We start from the raw sequence: 21,197 nt of genomic DNA, 5'->3' as shown, positions 1-21,197 counted from the left end.
TTATAGGATTTAAGATTAATTTCTTGGGATCTTAATGGTTTTAGTAGGAATTTATATGTCAGAACAAATAATAAATCTGGTTCATACCAAAGTTATTGCAACGGTCAATAAAGATTATAACTTACGCAAACTTAAACTAAGTGAAAATAAAAAAAGAGAGGTCTGGGTTACAGTTACGCTTTTAATTTTACCTTTCAGGTTCACAGTGATGATATTACTGTCTCCAACCAGGTATCCACAAGGTAGTAGTTCAGGCACTTCTAGGTTATGAGATCTAATTAAATCTCCTATACAGTAGCTAGCAATACAGTCAGAGCTCAGACCAAGACTGGACGATGTATCAATTCGGAACACATACTCCTAAAATAATCCACACCAAAGGGGGGAAAAGGTCAAAACAGAACTTCAACTCATCTGCAACAAAGATAAATTCATGAGGTGATAATGCACACTGCTTGTCATGAATTTCGAGTCACAATTTTCTCTCTGACCATATCACCCTGAATGTATGTGATTTCCTTTGATCTCAGAAGCTAACTATGGTTGGCCTTTTTATTACTTAGATGGGAGCCCAACCTGGGATACCCAGCCCTGTAGGCTTTTCTGGTAGAGAGATGGCTCCATGGTTAGGAACAATTGCTACTTTTCCAGAAGACCCAGGCTCAGCTTCCACCACCCAGATGATAGCTCACAACCATCTATAACTCCAGGCCCAAGGGATCCATTGTCATTTTTTTGGCCACAGACACCAGGCATGCATATGGTGACAGACTTACATGCAGACAACTCAGACACATAGAAGAAATACATTTTTAAAAAATAATAAAAAGATGGACTATATAAGAATTATTGTATTAAACAGTACTGGGAAATGAATCTTTCTATATGGAGATGGGGTGGGGAGAATCGGATGTATCTAAGCTATGAAAGCTAGGTAAAGCATCACAAGGGGAAAGTGTTAAAACTGATGACAAGCTACTGTCAAATACTTACCTTAAAGAGACGCCTAATGACACCATCTAAGACATCCCATTTAGTTTTTCCACTAACACCAATGGACCCTATCAAATATGCCTGAGACTTCTGGTCCTTAAGGAGGAAAAAAAAAAGAAAAAGAAAAACAAAGATAAGACCCAATAGATTTAGTACCTTATCACTGTACTTTCTAATTAAATAATTAATACAGTTACTGTTTAAGATGATATGTGGTGGCTTATATGAAATAAAATCTAACCCAATGAGCTAGGCAACCAAACAGATAAAGTAATGGCTAGAACAACGACACAAAATAAAAAGCTTAGATGACAGGGTAGTCAAAAGTAAGCTGGTGCATAAGCTGTTCAGAAGAAAGAGACAATGGCAGCTATCAGACAGAATTGCTTTTTGTAGTGATGTACTTGATGCATTCCTGCTCTGAGATCCCATGCAGAAGAAGACACAGAAGTCAGAATGGATCTTGTCAAACAAATCTAGAACTTGGTCTTATTAATTTATGATTTTCATCTTCAATAAACTAAACACACAGTGTTTTCTTTTTAATTTGAATTAAAAAAACCAATGCATCATTAACAACTAGGTTACCTATGCACACTTATGGGTGACATATTTACCTATTTGAAAATCAGGTGTGAGTTTGAATTTGTCAGAAAATCTCTAGGAACTCACAAGAAAACCTTATAAGGCATACTTTAATAGTAGAAATGATGGTCTCATATCTAAATTATTTACAGGGTGGATTATTGAGGGCTGTCCCCTAGGAATATGAGAAATTCAAGATCTTGTCAGCTGCAATTAAGTTGTAATATTCTTTATTTTTTAGCTAGGTGGAAATAATATAATAACTATGATGATACCAGTGGGTAGACTTAGGTAACACATTATAATTTTATTTTCAAAAGTCTAATGGCCATTAAAATGTAGTAAAATAATAATTGAGCCAAGCATTTAGAATGTGTGGATTCTACAGCACATGACATCTACCACCTCTTGAAGAAATATCAGAAGTAAATCACCCAGCTGACTTTAACCATAATCTTCAATTAGCTATAATATTTAACACAGGAAGTAGAAATTACCATCACTGTTTTACAAAGATATAGGTTTAAAGCCATTTTTTAATATAGAAAAAGTTTGTGAATGTTTAGCTAAGTGGTTTTTATATTATTCATTTTAGTACTCTTAGAGGCTAAACACGTTCCCCCAATTCACTTGTTGAAGTCCTAACCTCCAGTGTCATGACACAGAGCAACCTGCAGACATTTAGGGCCAGCACAGACCACGAGAATGAGGAAATCAAAGCACAGCCTCACTCTTCCTGTCAGAGACCAGGAGGAAAGGCACCATAAATTCAACCAAGAAGTTGACCATCACAATGCCTGCACCAGGATCCCCACTGGCTAAAAGCTTGACCTTGGCCTGTCCGCCTCTGCAACTGGTAGAAAATAACTTTTTAAAAGCCATCTCTACCATGACACTTTATTGTGGCTGTCCTTGCATATCAAGAAAACTCTCATGGGTTGTACCTGAAAAAGATGTTGAAAACAGTTTTTTTCCATGCTATGTTTATAAGGCAGTGAAAGTGGGTGCATGCACACTGCTCTGGAACAGCTGGTTTCCAAATGGAAGTAGTTTCGGTTGCCCTGAGACCATTAGACATGCATGACCACTTGTGAAAATCAGGCACAAGTCTGCAGCTCAGGCAGAAGAGTTTGACGTTGGGTTATGATCAACATTTTCGGAAGCAGTGCTTTACTTTTAAAACTCAAGGAGATTAATTATTTTTAATCTTTAAATGTATGTATTCTGGGCTACTAAGTAACGATTCGTTTTAAAAGTTCTTTGAGATTTAGGACACAGAATCAAGTATCATTAATTTGAAGATAACATTTGAATGCAGAAGTCAAATAGTTGCCAGATGAGGTAGGACTGTGCTTTAAAAGCACATGGGAAAGGTCATTAATGGAATGTGCTCTACTGATATCAGCTGACTGTCTCTCTGGCACATTTTTTAAAAATATTACATTCATTATCTTATAGTCTTTCATTGTACAATAATCACACAGCAGCTTTAGTAACCTGTGCATGGAGGTATCATTTATTTATTTTCTCTATCTTTTTGCCATGTATAACATATCCGGCCGGTACCAAGGCAGATAACTAGGAGACTGACAAGAACAAACCCTCAGACACACAACGCATTTAAATCAGGACCACTTCCCATTCCTGACTTATAGAGAATTGAGATGGTATCGAAGATCAGTGGAATACCTTGGCTCGGCCATAGCCCTTGCTGATGGAGACCATAATTTTCACACTGCGGCCATCCTTATGTCCAGTTGCATCACCAGTGTCATCTAGCAAAATATCTACAGAATTCAAAAGGAACAGTCAGGACGGAGTAACGTGAAGTTAGTTGTTCACTGTCTCCCTTTTCTCCCTCCTACAATGTGAGCACTGTGCGGCAGTACCTGTTTTTTATGCTAAGGATCTGTTTAAAAATCCTCAACTCTCAGCTCTCAAAAGGATGAGCTATGTGCTGGGCCTAATGTTTCAGTTTAAGAATTTATTGACGCCTCCCAAGGTCTTTACTTAAGTGTTGGGCCATTGGCTTTAAGTGAAGAAATGAGTTTTACTTTCTTATAAATAGATCTTGATAATACTTGAGGAACAGCCAGGAACCAATATAACTGTAACAAACTGAGAAGCAATTTAGTTTCTCATTGAATGGATGCAAAGGTGCTGTGATATGAGTGGCCATCAATTGAAACACTTTTCAGGCATTTGGTACTAGATACACTTGTGTTAGCCCTTGATTTACATCTATCACTATCAGCGACTGATGTTAGCATGTTAGTAAGGCTGACATTATGCAAACCTACAGAAACACACCACCCATTGTTCTCCTGCATCCTGTGTACTAACAGCTTCAGGAACAAAATTCTGTTTTTAGTAATATTCTAATAGTTACCAACATATGCTAATGCTTACTCACACTTACCACACCAGATTTTAAATGTAATTAAAGATTAAAAATGTAAAATATGTTATAGCAGATAAATGTTCAATTTGGAGGAGTGGTACCAAAAAATATCCCACATATATGTTGTTTTCCTTTAGTGATGATATTATTGAGTCATATATAATACTAATAAGAAGATATTATTCTGTGGATGAAGATAATGCATGTGTCTGACCCAACCGCCCTAATAATTTTATACAGGCAAGCACTGTGATTATTACCATTACCAGAACAACTTAGTAAGATGACTCTTGAAAATTAAATGTTTCTATTTTTGTTTGTTTGAGAGAGGATCAAATTCTCTCATTGTCTAGCCTGGAATTCACGGCAATCTTGTCTTCTGAGTGCTGGGAATAACCAGATGAGCTACCATTCCTTTCTAGAATGACCTCTATTATATCAATAATAATTAAATATATAATTTCAAACAGGAAGAGGCAAAAATACTTAAATATCATGTAATTAATAAACAACTTTTAGAAATATAATATATCTTATAAATTTGGTCCCTAAAATGAGGAGAGAATCTGCATGTCTGCACATAAGACACTGAGGGACCCAGCACCCAGTTGGTTGTGATTGGTAAACAAAGTTGTTGGCGTCCAGTGGCTGAGCAGGGAGACGGAGGCAGGGCTTTAAGATTTTCAGGCAAGGGACTGAGAAAAGAACAGGAAGGTGGAGAGCCACCATTGCAGGAAAGGAGTAGATGCTATGCCTAAGAGATGCTGGATAGAGAACATAGTCATCAGTAGGTGCTGGGGAACTCAGCCCGAGAGGAATTCCAGGGCCAAGATGGAATATAGGTTTTAGTAAGAAATAACTCAGAAATATCAGAGGAGATAATGTTAGCCATATGGAGGTTTGGAAGTGGCCTAGTCACTGAGGTGTTTGAGGCATATTAAATTATAAAGGGTTCTCTCCCTCCTCTTCCCCCTCCTCCTCTTTACCTCTTCCTCCTCCTCTCCCCCTCCTTTAGTGTGTGTGTATGTGTGTGTGTATGTGTGTGTGTGTGTGTGTTTTCTTTGGGAACCTAGAACATTGGGACAGGTGCAGAGGGGCACTGTCACAGGAATGATTTGAGCAGAGTAATTTGGTTCAGCATCAGGTATATGAAAATTTCTCTCAAAGGACTATTATTGTTATAACTATTAATACTACATGTAGGTTGAATTCTGGGCTTTATGCATTCTTAGCAAGTACTCTCCAATGGAGCTCAATCCTAGTCTATTCCTTCATGGGAAAATTCTAAGTCATCAAAAATGATCTTTACAAGAATTTAACTAATTTCCTAGATGATATTATCAATCTTTTTCTTTTATACCTATTCTCCTCTAAACAAAATGTCGTAGAACTATTTCTAGTTATCCTTTAGCAACAATGACAATAAGTAAAGGGTTGTATAACCTATGCCTTTTAGAATGACTTCGGAATGAAACTCTCAAAGGATATAAATGATTGACATTTGAGGAGACAACAATGCTTTTCACCCTGAGCTGCTATAGAATTATAAAACTTAGCCCATCAAGATATATAAATGCAAGCGTCATAAAACTGTTTCTTAAAAATTACTCATTTCAAGTTTTGGAGGTTTAGAGAAGCACACCATTGGTTGTTCATATTTAAACGTTTTATAATTCATAACCAAACTTCCTCTTCAGTCTCTTGCTCAGTTACTCATAAATATTCATAAATATCAAGTAAATGCTTAGCATAAAAAAAGAGGTAATCTGGACATTGAGATGCATATCAAAGTAGAAAAATAACCTTCTTTTCTTCTCTGGATGTATGTTCTCAACAAAGTGATTCAGAATGTGCTGGAAATAAAGAGAGAGGACAAAGTCCTAGATAATAGGGCTTCCTTCAGGAGGTGGCGCTGGGCATAAGACCAGAAGGCTGACAAGCTCTAGGCAAGCAAAAGGCCAGAAAAAATAGCTTCAGTCAACAACAACAAAAATAGTAGAAATATTTTAAGAGTGGGGCATGTGGTTGTCATAGTGACACATTCCTGTGATCCCACCACTTTTGAAGAAGAGTCAGGGAAATTGGGAATGGAGGGCCAAATTTAGCTACATAGTGAGTTCAGGTTACCTGTTTGGGCCCCTGGGATACCTGACACTAAAGCCATACCTAGTAAACAAAGTCTGGAAGTTCTATGAACATGCTCATGACAGAGAGAAGGCAGAGACCAAGGAGAGAGCAGAGAATTTTTCACAATGGTGTTGAGTGGGTAGCTGTCCTTCAAACCAGATATACCTCGGTTGCTGTTCCCACGTCTGTCTGTCGCTCACTTCATGATATATTAACTCTTAAAAGCCTAAGACACAAAATTTCTCCTGCCAACGTGGAATAAACCCATAGCACTAAACAAATGAACAGTGTCATTGGCGTTACATAGAAAGATAATTAAGGCAAAAGTAAGTAAAACCACCAGTCAGCGATTTATCCAGATCTTGGCTTAAATACTATTTCTTCTGCTTGCTGGATACATTATTTATGTTGACAAATACTACCAGAGTCACTTTCGTAAGACTTGGTTTACCCCTGTGTAAAAAGGGGTGGAAACTACCTACTTTAGGGGACTATTGAAAGAGAGTGCTTTTAAAACACACCATTTTTACATGGATCATAAGTTTTGCTGCCTGTGATATTACTTCTTTCTCTGTGTGCTCAATAGAAAACCTTTCCTTTTGGCAGTAAGGTGGTTATAGCATCTCTCAGACTCTATATTTCCATATCACCCGGGGCAACAATTCCCAGGAGAATACAATCTCTAGTCATGAATCTCGGTAATTGTTTGCTGGAACAATAGCTACTTCCCAAATGGTTAAAAGCATTGTTTGTCTGAAAGATTAGAACTGTTCATTGTTTTCTGGATATGTACTGAAGTATTTTCACCATATTTCTTTTATAGTCCGAAAGGCCATCAAAACAGAATTTTAAATATTCTAATTCTATTTGAAGATGTTATTTAATAAAATTCTAATCAGTTTTAGAGCATTTAATATCACATTATATTCCTTCTCATCCTCAGCTCCTTGTGCACCTTGGTGTGATTTGGGACAGAGTTCAGAGTCTTGGTTCTGATAATGTCTGGTTACCCAGGAACGTGTATACCACTGGTTTCCAGTGTCATCTGGTGGTTATGCCCTGTAATTACCACAGATACCCAAGTAAACAATTCCTAAAGGAAATTCTATGTCTACGATTGAATGTCCCAGGAAGAGATGTACCTTATAATTGAATTACACATCAGATACAAAGATGAATTTCTCCCATATGATGTGTGTTCTTGTCCTAGCATTTGTATGCTGATAATATAAGAGAATCCAGTGTGTTTTTTCCTTTGTTGAAAATTTAATAGAGCTAACAGACAGTTGATACAGCAGTGTTATGCTCACTAGCTAACATCATGAAGGCGAGTGCAATCAAATTTAGAAACTGACTCTGTATAAGGAAAACTCCATTAACTGGCATGAAGTTATTATTGTTATATTCATGAACACCAATCAGAGCAGAGGACATTTGTTCCCATTCATCCTATTCATAATCAGAAGAAGTACTTCACTATGATTTTTTTGAAAACTATATCTCTAAGATTCTGAATTAGAGAGTGTTCTTGTAAAACTATAAAAGTCCCAGAAGGGAGGCAGAGGCAGCTGCAGCACTGAGTGTACAAGGCCACATGGTCTAGAAAGCTTGTTCCAGGCTAGACTCTGTCTCCGAAGAACTATTGAGCTAAATAAGCAAACAAAATAAATGAATTGGTAGGATACATTTTAGCTATTTCTGAAGATTGGTGTGAGGATTTTGAAGTAGCTATTAGGAGAGTAAAAAATAAACTTGTTCGGTCTACACAAGCACATGTACACACACACATACACGCACACACAGGCAAGCAGGCACATATACAGGGACTCAGGCGCAGGCCCACTGACTTACCTGAGGTAACAGACTCTGTGATGTTCAGGTTGTTGAGTGAAAGTCCTAAGGACTGGCGAGAGGAAGAAGAAGAGGCAGTGCTTGAGGATTCAGAGGGGGGCCTTGCAGGTTTAGCACTGTTACCGGTCTCCGCCTTCAGCCGGTCATTTTCAGCCTTCAATATTTCAATTTCGTTCTATTTCAGAGGTGTAAAATGTAAACAGCGTTTGAGAAAAATGTCGGAAATTTTGTATCAGACTTAATTTGTAAGCTTGTTAAATACTATGATAAAATGTCAAACAAAATAAATTATGAAAACACGATTTCATTCCAAAGAAGGACAAAGAGCCTGTTCTCCATTTCACCTGTATATGTTGCTATATTTCTAGCACAGACACAATTATTAATGTTACTCTTTGTGATACTGAGTATCAAACCAGGTTTTCATCATATAAGTCAAGTGTTTGTCCTGTATACTTTGTTAAAATATACATTTAATAAGTTTTAAGGTGAAGGATATAGCCCAATATTTGAGGGCTTGCCTTCTAACGCCCTAAATTCAATTCATGGTACTGAAAAAAAAAAGGAGGGAAGAGATGGCTGAGCAATTAAAAATAGTTTAGATTCCAGCACAGATGTAACAAACTGGGATCTTGTGTATAAATGTGAAACCTGCCCCTGTTTTACATGGGGGCAGAATGGAGGTGAAGGCAGGGAGATCCTGGCTTATAAGCTAGCTGTAAGTTTGTGGGGAGATCCTGACTCAGTGGAATAGGCAAAGAGTGTTAAAGAACACTTGACCTTCTGACCTATCAATGTATACCCTGCTGCACACATATGTACCTATACATTCACACAGATAGACACAAAATAAATTTTTAGAAAATGTAACTAAATATTTTCCCCAAATTTTCCTCTTGATTTTTTTAAAAACAATTTATGTGTGCATATGTTTTTACACATGCACAGAAACCTTTCTGTTATCCTCTACAGCAGTAGGTAAACCTGCTTAGCATTAGCTTTTCAGCTTTTCAGAGCCCTGGGAACCATCTCTGCTTTCTAGAATTAAAGTGGAAAGGGTCAGAGCACAGACCCTTTCAGAACTTTAGACTATAGATGCTTCTGAAGGGACAGAAGCTTTGGTGTCACAGACAGCATTTGGAATAACGTCTGCTTCTATATCCTAAAGCTTGTGATGAACATCTCAAGTTTTCAGTATTATTATTTAATTTTTTCTTACAACTTTATTTTAAAAAGAGAGATTTTAAAAGCATTTTAAAAGCATTTCAGCATAAAACTATATGAATATGTTTTTGTTAATACTTGATTCTTTTAAAGGTTTGACAGTATGCATTGAAATCCTACTAGTTACCATAAGCATAAAGTACATGTAGAACAGAACGTAACATGGAAACAGTCAAAGTTTTCTTGATGTGTATAGATTAAACATAATGATTTTTGATCATTCAGTATTATTATTATTGTTGTTGTTGTGATTTTGCTTTTAATAAAAATGTGTAAAAGTCAAATTTCAGAGGGCATCATTTAAGAACTAACATAACGGTAACTAGTGAGACAGGAAAGAAGCAGAGATCACAGCAATTTCATAAACCTTAGCTCCCTGACTGAACCATTCGCTTCCCTGTGTATATTAAATAGGCCGTGAGTACAAATGGCCTGTTTGCCCTCCCACTGACATCATAGATGTGAGCAAATCCCCCATTTGGTATTAACAGCTGAGTTGCAAAGACTGCAGAAATAAACAAACAAACAAACAAAAATACAAAAAATAAATAAATAAAAGACTGTTTTTCACCATGGTTTTTAAGGTAGAATGTGTTATCTAATGACTAAGAAGACAAAAGGCTGGGATTTTACCGCTCTGTCTTATCTCTTGAAAGAACCGCCACACTGACCTGCATCCGGTTCATGGCTTCCCGGATCTGATCAAGATGGTGAGCGGAGCTGAGGGCCTCCAGCCTTATGTCTGTTAACTTTAATTCCTTTTCTCTGAGCTCACTCTTCAACTGCAGAATGATCTCGGCCTCAGCCTCTGTGCACTCACAGATCCTGACGGAAAAACCAAAGACAAAACAGGTGGTCAGGATCGGAGGCTCAGGAAAGGAATGATTCTTTAAAGAGCTGAACTTGAGTCTTAGCCACCAGGCATAGAAATTATTTGCAGTCAGCAAAAGCTACAGGATAAAAAATGAGAGAGGGGAGAGAGAGAGAGAGAGAGAGAGAGAGAGAGAGAGAGAAAGGAGTTTTGCCAGCACTCATTCATAGGTTCAAAACTGAAAACAACTATTTTTCTGTTCACCTTTTTGTCCTTTTTTTTTCTGATGCTTATACACAGTCTGGTAGAATAGAATGGAAAAGTGATCATCAGACATTCTTGGTGGCCGATATGGAGAGAAGTCACTGGTACATGTCATTGTATATTTGTCAAGAGACTTAACCCTCCACTGGTAACAGGAGATTCTCCCTTCTAAACCTAAATCATTATACTCTCAAAATGTTGATTCCCTCTTTTATAAAACTGTGCAAACAATAACCTTATTTGCTGTTAGGCTGTCATCATAAAGTTTCTGTGAAAATCCAATAGAAATATTGTAGAAAATAAATGACAGGGATTCGTTTTGGACATTTAAATACTGGATGGGTGTTACACAAACTTCCTGGTAGATTCAGAAGGCTTAGGTGTACACAGGTAATGAAGCCAAGCCGACGGTTTCAACCCAGTGCTGGCAGCCCAGCTGCAAGCTGTCTGAAGGTCATAGTATGCACTATACATCCTTATGCCTTTGCTTGGGTTTTATGGATAGTTGTGTTAGAAAAATAAATTCTGTCAAGAGATTTCTAACTAATAACTTTTCCACATACAATCTGAAGACTTAAGTAGCTGATGATAAAATGACATGGTATGAATTTCCCTTATAAAAGTGATTAAATCATTCAGACAAAGCACAGTGAGACTGCTTTGTATCTCACATACAAGGAAATCCACATTAAGTAGTTTATACAACAATGACTTTGTACATGCTGTGAGTTTTTCTTCCCATACTATCAAAATTTGGGTACTATGGAAATATCACAGTATCAAATACAATCAAAGACAATTGGATTTTAGGATGGCTTTGAGAAAGCAATGTTTAGTTGAAAAAAAAGGAACTACTCAATGCCAGATGCCAGATCACATGCAAATGATTTTAGAAAAGGCAGGAAAGGAAAACAACCCGATGATAACAACAAAACCATGGCAAGGTTAGAACCTGCGTCTTTACAGTTTCATGCAGCACACCATTTTTACCGGGATCTATGCTTGTAGATGACAGGGCCATTTTTTCTTTTCTTGGGTGGCCATACAAGGGGTGACCTGCACGTACGCACAGTTAGACACATGGATGAATGCAAGTAAGAAACAGATTTAGAAGAATGTAGAACAAGACTGAAAAAGAGCAGATGCTAATAGAAAACCTAAGAGAAACAGATATTGTCCACCATTGATAGCAATAGAAATAGAAATGACTGTGGAGACAGACGCTGTGTCTGACTGCATTTAGGATACAGCCACGGGCCTGGGCTGAGGTCAATTTTCAACGGTAGGTGGAAATTTTATAAAGGGAAGAGCTTACGCTGAGGCGGACTGCGAGGGCTTCATGGACGAGGAACCACTCTCGCCAGCATTGTGGGGTAGCTTGGGGGAAGCTGGCAGGGACGAATCTGTCAGCTCTTCAATGTCCGAATGCGAGGAGGGAGGCTTGGTGGACTTTTTCTTTCCAAAGGCTTGCTTGAAAGAACTTCTCAGCTGCAAGAAAGACAGGCGGTTATGCTGTTTTTGTCATCTGAACTTGGAGGGGGATCAGGTTTTGGGGGCGTTAGTTTGCAGGTGCCATCCTAGCCACTGCCTGGGGTCAGTATATGAAAGCGGAGTTTTAACAATGGCGGCACAGTATCCCTAGAACATTAAATACTGCGTTCTGTGTTTCCCTTTTGTTTTTGTATTAATCCAGCGCAGCGCAAACATGGAGGGCTTTTAAACAGTGCAAGGTCAAGGGCATGGCCGTCAGAGCACTCATTTAAAACTAAGTACCTTGAAGGGATCTCTGTTCCCAAGGTTTCTCTCTTCAAGGCAATTTGTTTTAAATGGCCACTTTAGCGGTACAATCAAGTTATATCCTGCTGACAGTACAAACTTAAAAAGCAAAAAAAAAAAAAAAGAAAGAAACCAAATTCACCTAAGACTTCATTAATTGTAATTTTTTTTCTATTCAAATTTCCAATTTCAAGACTATTCAGAAACAGAATTGGTAACCCCCACAGCTCTATTCAGAAAGTATTTTTTTTACTTCTTTTGAAAATTTGAGATTAAAATGAAAAGGCACAAAGGAAAGACGTACAAGGTATTCTGATTTCTGAAAGGTTTAAAAGCCTGCTGCCAAAATGAATAGCATTCATGCCAAGGTAGGGCGTTTTGTATAGATGCATGCCAAATGTCCACCGTTTATATTCACCTCACTTCCTCTAGAGTTCACCTTGCAGAAACATGAAAGAGTGTGGAATTACAAATCAAGGGAATGAAGGCTGAGCAGTATTTTAAAATATTACCTGCATAAACATTTTTTTTTCTAAAACAAAAAGATATGTGTTTGCATTATTTACAGAAAGCACCAGCAAGAGTCTCAACCAGCTTTGAATTTAATCGAAGGTTTGATCTATGTGGATGCTGACTTTTGTCTCAAGGTATTGACAGAAATTCTGTTCCTTACTGGCCCAAGGTTTTTGTTTTTTAGTGGCTGATTAATATTATCATACATTATCAAAAATATCTCCAGTAACTTTAAGATATTGTTTTAAATCTTTTAAAGATCATTCTGGAATTCCTACTATGATCTATTTCTGTATTCCTACTATGTTCTGTTGGATATAGATCCATATACTCACATATGGATATATCTATATATATATGTCATCTCTATCTCTACATCTATATCTATCTATACATGAATATTATTTCTATATAAACACATACACACATACATATTATAATTATATATATATGTATGTATGTATTACATATAATCAATAGAAACTAATAGAGTTGGTTTCTTATGGGCTGGTGCTTTATTCACTCTATACTCTGTAGAATTCAGGTGTTGGGAGGACTGAGGCTTCAAAATGTCTTCCTTTTTCTTTACCACCTCCAATCTGCCTTTCCCTCTCCCACCACAATTTCTATCATCTTCTTCCTACTCAACATCTTCTTCCTTTTCTCCATCATAATAACGCTCTGCTGCTGGCCCTAGCTCCTGCATACCTGCTCTTCACCACCTTGACTCCCTAATCTTAGGAGAAGTAAAGGGATTGAGATGCTGGTTCCTGAATGGAGCCCTGCCAACAGCTGGAGATTTCTAACTGCCTCCCCCCCAAGAAAGAAAGCTAAGTCCCTGACCAGTCACGGGTTCTGAATGTGATGAGTAAAAATTGCCTTACCCAGTTTTTCTTCTTCTTCTTCTTGGAGTCGGCATCATTACCACTGCCAATGCTGGAATGGCTCGTGGCGCTGTTGATGCTAGAAACACTTTCAGAGGAGTGCTGTCTTCTGATGCGGAGATCTAGAAACAGACAAAGGCTGTCAGGTTCACTCGAGCTCTCAGTCTGGAGACACAGGGTGTATGGCTTTTAAGTTCTGCAAGGCTTTCTACAGCTCACTTCGGTGCGGTTTGGTCTGATGTATTTAGTAGAGTATAACCATGTTTGTTTATTATCAGAGGCAGCAGTGGTTTGAAGAGTTCTGAGTTCAGTCCAAAGTCTCTGCTTATGACTTTTACTGATACCTAAATCACACAGCACTTCCAAACTGGCTTGCTTCTAAATGATTAGTTCCATGGAGCAAATAGAAATTTACAAGATGCCAAGAATTAGTTCTGTCTTCTTAATATTTGTGCTATAAATAAAGCTACCAAAGCCAATTCATTACGTTTCCATTTCATGGAATCAAACCAGGTTAGTGGCAACTTAATCCTTATAAGCCATGCAAGGATGTCATCTCACAGGTGAGCAGCCAGGTGAGGGGCATGCAGTGCAGAGATGTTTTATAACTTTCCCAAGGTTAGTCTCCTGAGATTTATGCCTCAAGATCTGATTCAGAGGCGAGCCTTCCAGGTTTGGATTGTAGTTCATTCTAGATATAGTCAAGCTGACAACCAGGAATAGCCATTACATAACGTGTGAGAAAAAACCTCCAACAGACTCCTGAGTAAAACTGTCTCGTGTGTGTGTGTGTGTGTGTGTGTGTGTGTGTGTGTAGAACATCTGTGTAAGCAAAAACTAAAGTGGTTATTTGTATGTAGATAATGAGTTTAATATCATACAGTTCTTACAAACACACCCCTGCTCCCTGACTCAACACAGAATAGTAATATCAAAAGCAATGCTTCACATGCTCTTGGTATAATTTTATTGTTAAAGCAACAAAATATGTTTAACTACTAAATATTATCTTAATATGGTTGTACAAATGAAAAACAGTGGTGTGACCATTGGTGCTACATTAGTTCTGATGTCTATTATACGTCTCTGTGATAGCTCTAGAATGTATGTATTTCAGCTTAGAGAAGAAATGGGGAAGAGAACAGCATTTGGTATTGAATATTTTACAAAGGAATCTACTCATTCCAAACAATTACCTTATAGCCATTAGATCTATTAGAGTCAAAAGTTAAATTGAAATTTTATCTATTTGCAACAAACTGGTATGGTCAGTGGGACGCTAAGAAAATGCATGAAGTCAAATTAGCTTTTAGAACATTAGTAGAAATACATTTAATTTGCCTCAATGTAGATTAACCTAACAAATAAACACTCCAGTAGAATCTGTAAGATGTCAAAATTTGCTATATAGCATTTAAAAAGTTTTCACAGAAATAACAGCAGGAAATAAATCTTGATCCATTTATTAATTTCATGAGGAATAAGAACATGATTGGCAGCGAGCTGCACATTATTGCTTTGTGAGCATCGTACAAATAAATGCATGTGTGGAAAGGAAGATTTCTGTAAACAAATACGCATCTTCGTAAACTTCATTGTCATGTGCACAAATACCGGCACCTTATTAGTATTTCTAGCAAGGTAATCACATTGAAAACTTTTATAAAAGAATAAATTTTAAAAAATTTTTTAAAAGTCCGTGGAGTTTGAACTTTTATAATAATGTTTAGCAGTAATGGTAAAAGTGTTGATTGTTTTGAAATAAATAAAATATTACTGATCTGAAACCTAGATCAGTACATTCACAGGTGATGCTTTCATTTGACATCTTTTAATGTGAGACACAGGATGATGGTCACGTTCCCATATCTGCTGCTGTTGACCATGAGCCTATGGAAACAAGGTCAAGCTTCTGCTACAGTTTTTGTAACAACGCTCACAAATACATTAGATCAATGCTGAAGGGTTCTAGAGTCTTTATTTTATTCAGAATGAATAAACAATGTTCCAATTCTTTTATAAGGACACGATTTATAAAGGCATACATTTCCCCTCATTCATTTTCACGTCTCATCGCCTGCATCAGTAGTGCCCAGCTGAAGAGAACAATGCCCCTTACCTGCACTCCTTGAAGAACATCTATCAAGTTACTTATTTTTTAAAAAGGCTATAAACAGTAGTTAGAAATCTCTTCTTAGAAGAAAAAAAATAACCTTTGGTACCTTCCTTTAAACCTCTCAGTAGATTCTTATTTTAATGAGAACAAAACAGACTCTGGCTCCTCCGCAGCACTCTCTCTCCATACCTCTTGGGGATCTGGTGAGTACTTACACCTTTAGCAAATTTCTACACATTTCCTCTTGTCTCATTATTTTTCTTGCTTGAGAGTCACAAAGTCACCTGTCTCCTTATTTATTCTCTAAGGTCTCCTGGGAATGTCCTTCCTAACACACCTTCAGATTTACTTTTTGAATCTTCTCTTAAATGCTGATGTAATGAAAGGTCCTTTCCTGCCTATGCAATCTATAGTAAGCTTCCCTGTAGTCTCTGAGTTTTTTCATACTATTGATCATCATAGGCCTGTTCTAATATGCATATTTGATTATATGAATGAGTACATACAACCATTTTTATATGTTCTTCACTGGATAGAATACTCAAAGGAGGAAACTGCATTTACTATTTCTTTATTATTCTGTTTGTATGGTTTATATTCAGATCCTTGTACAGAGCACACTATATTGAAGATAATGAATACACTGGGTTAAGTGGATTGATTCTAATGTTCATTTAATATAACCATATTCATCTACTACTCTTCCAAAAGTTAGAGTTAGCCATAATTTTACACACGGAAAGATATGCAAGCTTGTGTATTATGCATTTGAATTATGGTTGATAGTTAAGGAAAAACTCCTATAGACATATATTTAAGTAAAGAAAATTTCCATGCTTTTAATTTTCAGTATTTTAATATTTTTGATATAGTTTTTACTGTATTTATGAACAATTACATATACAAATATGCACATATTTTATCTTATTCCTTTCATTTACATTTATTGTAAACTACTTGATCAGTTCCTTGCTCTTTAATATTTAATTTCTCTCTTTTTAAGATACAATCAAATACCAAGTACAATAGTTAGAATGTATTTACAAGTAAAGACATATCTTTTGTGGTAGGCTCACTTATCAGACTGGTAACAAATATAGCATATTATTTTAGATAAGAATGAAGGTAAGTTATCAGGTAGGATGTTGTCACTTTGACCTGTGTAAAAACTGTTGCCTCACTGCACATATTTATCTAAGGGCCAGATGTCCAAGTGTAGACAATACTGCAGTTAAAGAGACAGAATTTCATTCTTCTTCCCTAAGGAAGGCATGGAAAGCCATATGGCTTGCACAACTGACTGCCAAGCCACACCAGCTGCCAATAAAACACGTTTGCATTCATAGAATTGAATGTTCTTTCAATATTTTAGAAATATAAATAATTCTATATATTGAACTGTTCCATTTTTGACAGTAACATTTTAATATTTTTAATATTTTGGATGAATTTAGACATAACTTACTACCCAAACCATTCTCCCAAGTCGAGAAATCCTTGTGTTTGAATTCCTGCAGATATATTATTAAGCTACCTGTTGCCTCAGATAAAAGAATCCTTCCAGAAAGTTTCTCTTCAGTGACTTGTGTTGTATTAAGGAAAGGATTAAGCCATTTTAAATCCCTTCTGGACCTATTTATGACATGAAGATTTAGAACATAATCTTCTTTATTATAGCTCTGAGATAAACCTTAAATATGCAGTGGTTTTCCATGCAGCATATAAATCAACTTACTGACATGAAAAGTTGCTGAATTCTTAACAGAAGTAGCACAATAAAATGAGTCTGTCTTTCTGAATAACTATATCCTCTTATGTACTTTCTGTAAATTTAAATCCAACTGCATATATTTGATTTTGTTATTATTTTCTGTAAACTTTGAAAAAGCCTCCTGTACCCATAGGGTATTGCCACAGTCACAATAAAGAGTAAAAGACTTTCTAGTATAATTCAAGAAAGAAAGATCTGTAATGTTTAAGAGAAGAACACATACATGAACACTATTTTCAGCATTAAGAAATAGGGGGAATATTGGGAATAAGTAGGCTGCAATGAAAAATACAGGCTAGAAAAATTTCAATATGAAAAGCACCAGTCAACACAAAAGCAAAAAAAAAAAAAAAAAAAAAAAAAAAAAAAAAGAAACAACAACAAGAATACTACCACCATTACCAACAACAACAAAAATACGACTCGAAGTAAATTACTAAGCACTGAGTATTTGGTATTTGTTGAGTGAGTTATGTTGATAAAGAGAGATTGTGTCACATTCAAGAGTGTATATTTCTCTCAGTAAACAATAGGACCCTGGTTGTAGATGGTTTTACACAACTTCTCTGGCGAAGAAAGAGGAGGAGGAGGAGGAGAAGGAGGAGGAGGAGGAGGAGAAGGAGGAGGAGGAGGAGGAGGAGGAGGAGGAGGAGGAGGAGGAGGAGGAGGAGGAGGAGGAGGAGGAAGAAAGAAGAAGAAGAAGAAGAAGAAGAAGAAGAAGAGGAGGAGGAGGAGGAGGAGGAGGAGGAAGAAAGAAGAAGAAGAAGAAGAAGAAGAAGAAGAAGAAGAGGAAGAGGAGGAGGAGGAGGAGGAGGAGGAGGAGGAGGAGGAGGAGGAGCAGAAGGAGGAGGAGGAGGAGCAGGAGGAGGAGGAGGAGAAGGAGGAGGAGGAAGAGGAGGAGAAGGAGGAAGAGGAGGAGGAGGAAGAGGAGGAAGAAGAGGAAAAAGAGGAAGAAGAGGAAGAAGAAGAAGGAGGAGGAGGAGGAGGAGGAGGAAGAGGAGGAGGAGGAGGAGGAGGAGGAGGAGGAGGAAGAAGAAGAAGAAGAAGAAGAAGAAGAAGAAGAAGAAGAAGAAGAAGAAGAAGAAGAAGAAGAAGAAGAAGAAGAAGAAGAAGAAGAAGAAGAAGAAGAAGAAGAAAAGAAGGAAACTATGGTCTAGAGTGCTACTGATCTCAACCTGAAGGTAATGACCACCAAAGACCACATGTAAAGAAAACAGGACTTGAAAAGCAATAAACTTTTCTTCCATAGTATACCAAGGCACAGGGAAGGGAGCACAGAATCAAAAAACCCTGCTAATGATAACCTTCCATCTGACTCCTGGTTACTTTAAAACTTCTGGCTACAGGAGCTGTACCTTCTCACTGACCCTGTGGATAAGACCTTGTTCCCACTGCATGTTGTATCTTGATTAGCAAACTCCTTGCTAGGCTTGATTTGCTTGAAGTCAGATATGCACTTATTTACTTCTCTCTCTCTCTCTCTCTCTCTCTCTCTCTCTCTCTCTCTCTCTCTCTCTCCCCCTACCTACCTACCTACCTACAAGATTCTGTTTACTAAGTCGAGTAGAAAACAATTTGTATGACGGGATATAAATATATAAGTTTATAACTTAAAAAATCAATTGATAATGAAAGCTAGTGCTCACCAAGTTTGCAATTCTGAAAACAATTAGCTCTACTGACTATAAAAGGCAGTTCCCCTGAGGATGTGAAATTTTACTGTAACTCATGCATAAATCCAATGCTTACATGGCACATGTAACATATGACACAGTACCTTTGGGAGGGTGGTCTGGGCCATTCAGCGCACCCTGAATGGCTGCTTGGGCAGCAGAGTTCTGGGCCTTCAGCATTTCAATGGTTTCCCGTAGTTCTATAAGTTCAGATTCCTGTGGAATCAGCAGGGTTTGGAAGTTTAACGTCCAGTATAAACAAAAGGCCTTTGCTCACAGTTTATTGTCAAATGCATTGGATATTGTGTAGCCCTGAACTCCTGAAGGAGTTGTAGACTTGGATGACCCTGTCATGTTGTATCTAAATTTCTAAAAATTATGAAAAAAAATTTTTAAGAGTTCTGCTCTATACAAGTAATTCTAATAGCTCATAATCCTTAAAAGAGGAAGCACATAGTAGATCCCTTCAAAGCAATGTGAGATAAATTATCACTCATTTTTACACTAGCAATGCTAAAATTGATTGTTAAATATTAGTATTTTAACATTGCACTATGTTGTATTTTTTCACCATCCGGTGGATACCCCCAAATTTAGATTTTGTCTAAAATGCCTGTACCCTGAAATATTGATTACCTGTATTGAAGTGTAATTCATGGCTCTTGTTCCAAACTCAGTTCTTTGAACTGTCACCTTAATAGGTTTGTATGGCATATTAACTCACCTTAAAATTCTGATATTTTTTAATGCATCAGTGAATAGAAACATATATAATGCAAAACCCTCAGATATTACACAATAAAGAATGTTGATGTACTTTCTCAGTGTCTCCAAAAATAAAGGAGAACAACTAAGTTATTTCATTGCATAAAATTTTATTGCTTTACACATTGGAATGTCTGGTAACTGGTAACAATTCTAATCTTAGGTAGATACTGCAGTATCTGGAAATGACAGATAAAGTTAGAATAAATACATACTTGGGGCCTCATGTTTGTTTATTCTCTCTTTTTCTTGTTGCCAAAGCAACGATACACCAACCCAGCCTCCCAAGTGCTGAAATTACAGTCTTGAGCATCATGCTATATTTTATGTCTATTTTCTAGACCATCTCCTGTATTCCTGATAGAAACTGGTTAGATTTAAAAATAAACTTTCAAAGACTTTAAATAGTTAGCAAATAAAATTCTCATAACAAAAACTAGGAAGAAGTTATTAAATTTATACATAGATTTTTCAAATAATTCATTGTATATATTCATTCCTCATAAAGAAAACACATCACATTGTAGATAGTTTGTAACCTGGTTCATTGTAATTACTTAGTCTCCTCAACTTCTATATCATGTCTCTTCCACAATTAACACAGGCAATTTTACTAAAACTTAATGCTTCCACTTGAAACCCCTAAGAGATAAAGTATTTACTTGAAATGGATTCACATAATTTAAAAATTAATTTTATAACTACTGCTTAGGTGAATGTTAAATTTTAATTAAAATCAGACTTTCATCCTTAGGCATGGAATCAATGATGCTTATACTGCAGATTTAAGAATCTGCTAAAATATTTGGCTCTGGCTTTACAGAAAGAAGTGGAAATAAATTCATATGCAAATATCTAATAATTGAGCTTAATTTTGAGCTAGCTGAGTTATTTAAGTGTCAAAGCTTTAGTCTCTTCTAGGGAAATGTTTCTACTAACTTTTTTCTTTTCTTTTTCTTCTTTCTTTCATTTTTTTTAAACACAAAATTTCTCTGTCAAACCCTGTCTGTCCTGGAGCTATCTCTATAGATCATGCTAGCTTTGAACTCACACAAATCCCTCTGCTTCTACCTCCAAAATGCCAGGATTAAAATTGTACACCACCCTGTCCCTTTTTTTTCTTTTGCTATAAACTTACACAGATGATTAAGAGTAGAAAATTCACAGAGTGTTGTGTTTTATAACACTGTATTATGGCCAAATTCCACATGGATTGACATAATCTGTTAAAATCTATACTAATTATTCATTATGTCTGCAAAATGTTTATAAATGAAATCTGTCCTCATTTTGTCATTCATGCTACATCCATGACCTTTCTGAGATGTTCAAATGAAGTTTACCTTTTGCCAAATATTCTTTCCCTTACAGGCCAAAGTGAAATATCTCTGTCTGTAAATTCTTTTCCTATCAGAAAAAAATTTAAAAGAGGTTCCTTTTATA

The 21,197-nt window shown here is 36.7% G+C and overlaps 1 protein-coding gene across 3 annotated transcripts in view; it reads right to left on the bottom strand.

Moving 5' to 3' along the window:
- The window catches only part of NAV3 (neuron navigator 3), a gene marked incomplete at both ends in the record, with an annotated part of 293,999 nt that overhangs the window by 19,838 nt on the left and 252,964 nt on the right, over positions 1 to 21,197 (bottom strand). The window contains 10 exons of one of the 3 annotated variants that reach the window (XM_080934946.1): positions 192 to 360; positions 994 to 1,089; positions 3,268 to 3,365; positions 7,958 to 8,132; positions 9,853 to 10,006; positions 11,247 to 11,312; positions 11,572 to 11,744; positions 12,451 to 12,471; positions 13,430 to 13,551; positions 19,094 to 19,205. In XM_080934946.1, coding sequence (XP_080791072.1) covers positions 192 to 360; positions 994 to 1,089; positions 3,268 to 3,365; positions 7,958 to 8,132; positions 9,853 to 10,006; positions 11,247 to 11,312; positions 11,572 to 11,744; positions 12,451 to 12,471; positions 13,430 to 13,551; positions 19,094 to 19,205 — 1,186 coding nt within the window. The remainder of the gene's footprint in view (positions 1 to 191; positions 361 to 993; positions 1,090 to 3,267; positions 3,366 to 7,957; positions 8,133 to 9,852; positions 10,007 to 11,246; positions 11,313 to 11,571; positions 11,745 to 12,450; positions 12,472 to 13,429; positions 13,552 to 19,093; positions 19,206 to 21,197) is intronic. The other 2 variants (XM_080934947.1, XM_080934948.1) reach the window with 2 other exon arrangements.

Source organism: Micromys minutus (genome assembly GCF_963924665.1).
Source record: "Micromys minutus genome assembly, chromosome: 22".
In the NCBI taxonomy this organism is placed as follows: domain Eukaryota; kingdom Metazoa; phylum Chordata; class Mammalia; order Rodentia; family Muridae; genus Micromys; species Micromys minutus.
This window is presented reverse-complemented; position numbering and strand designations above follow the sequence as displayed.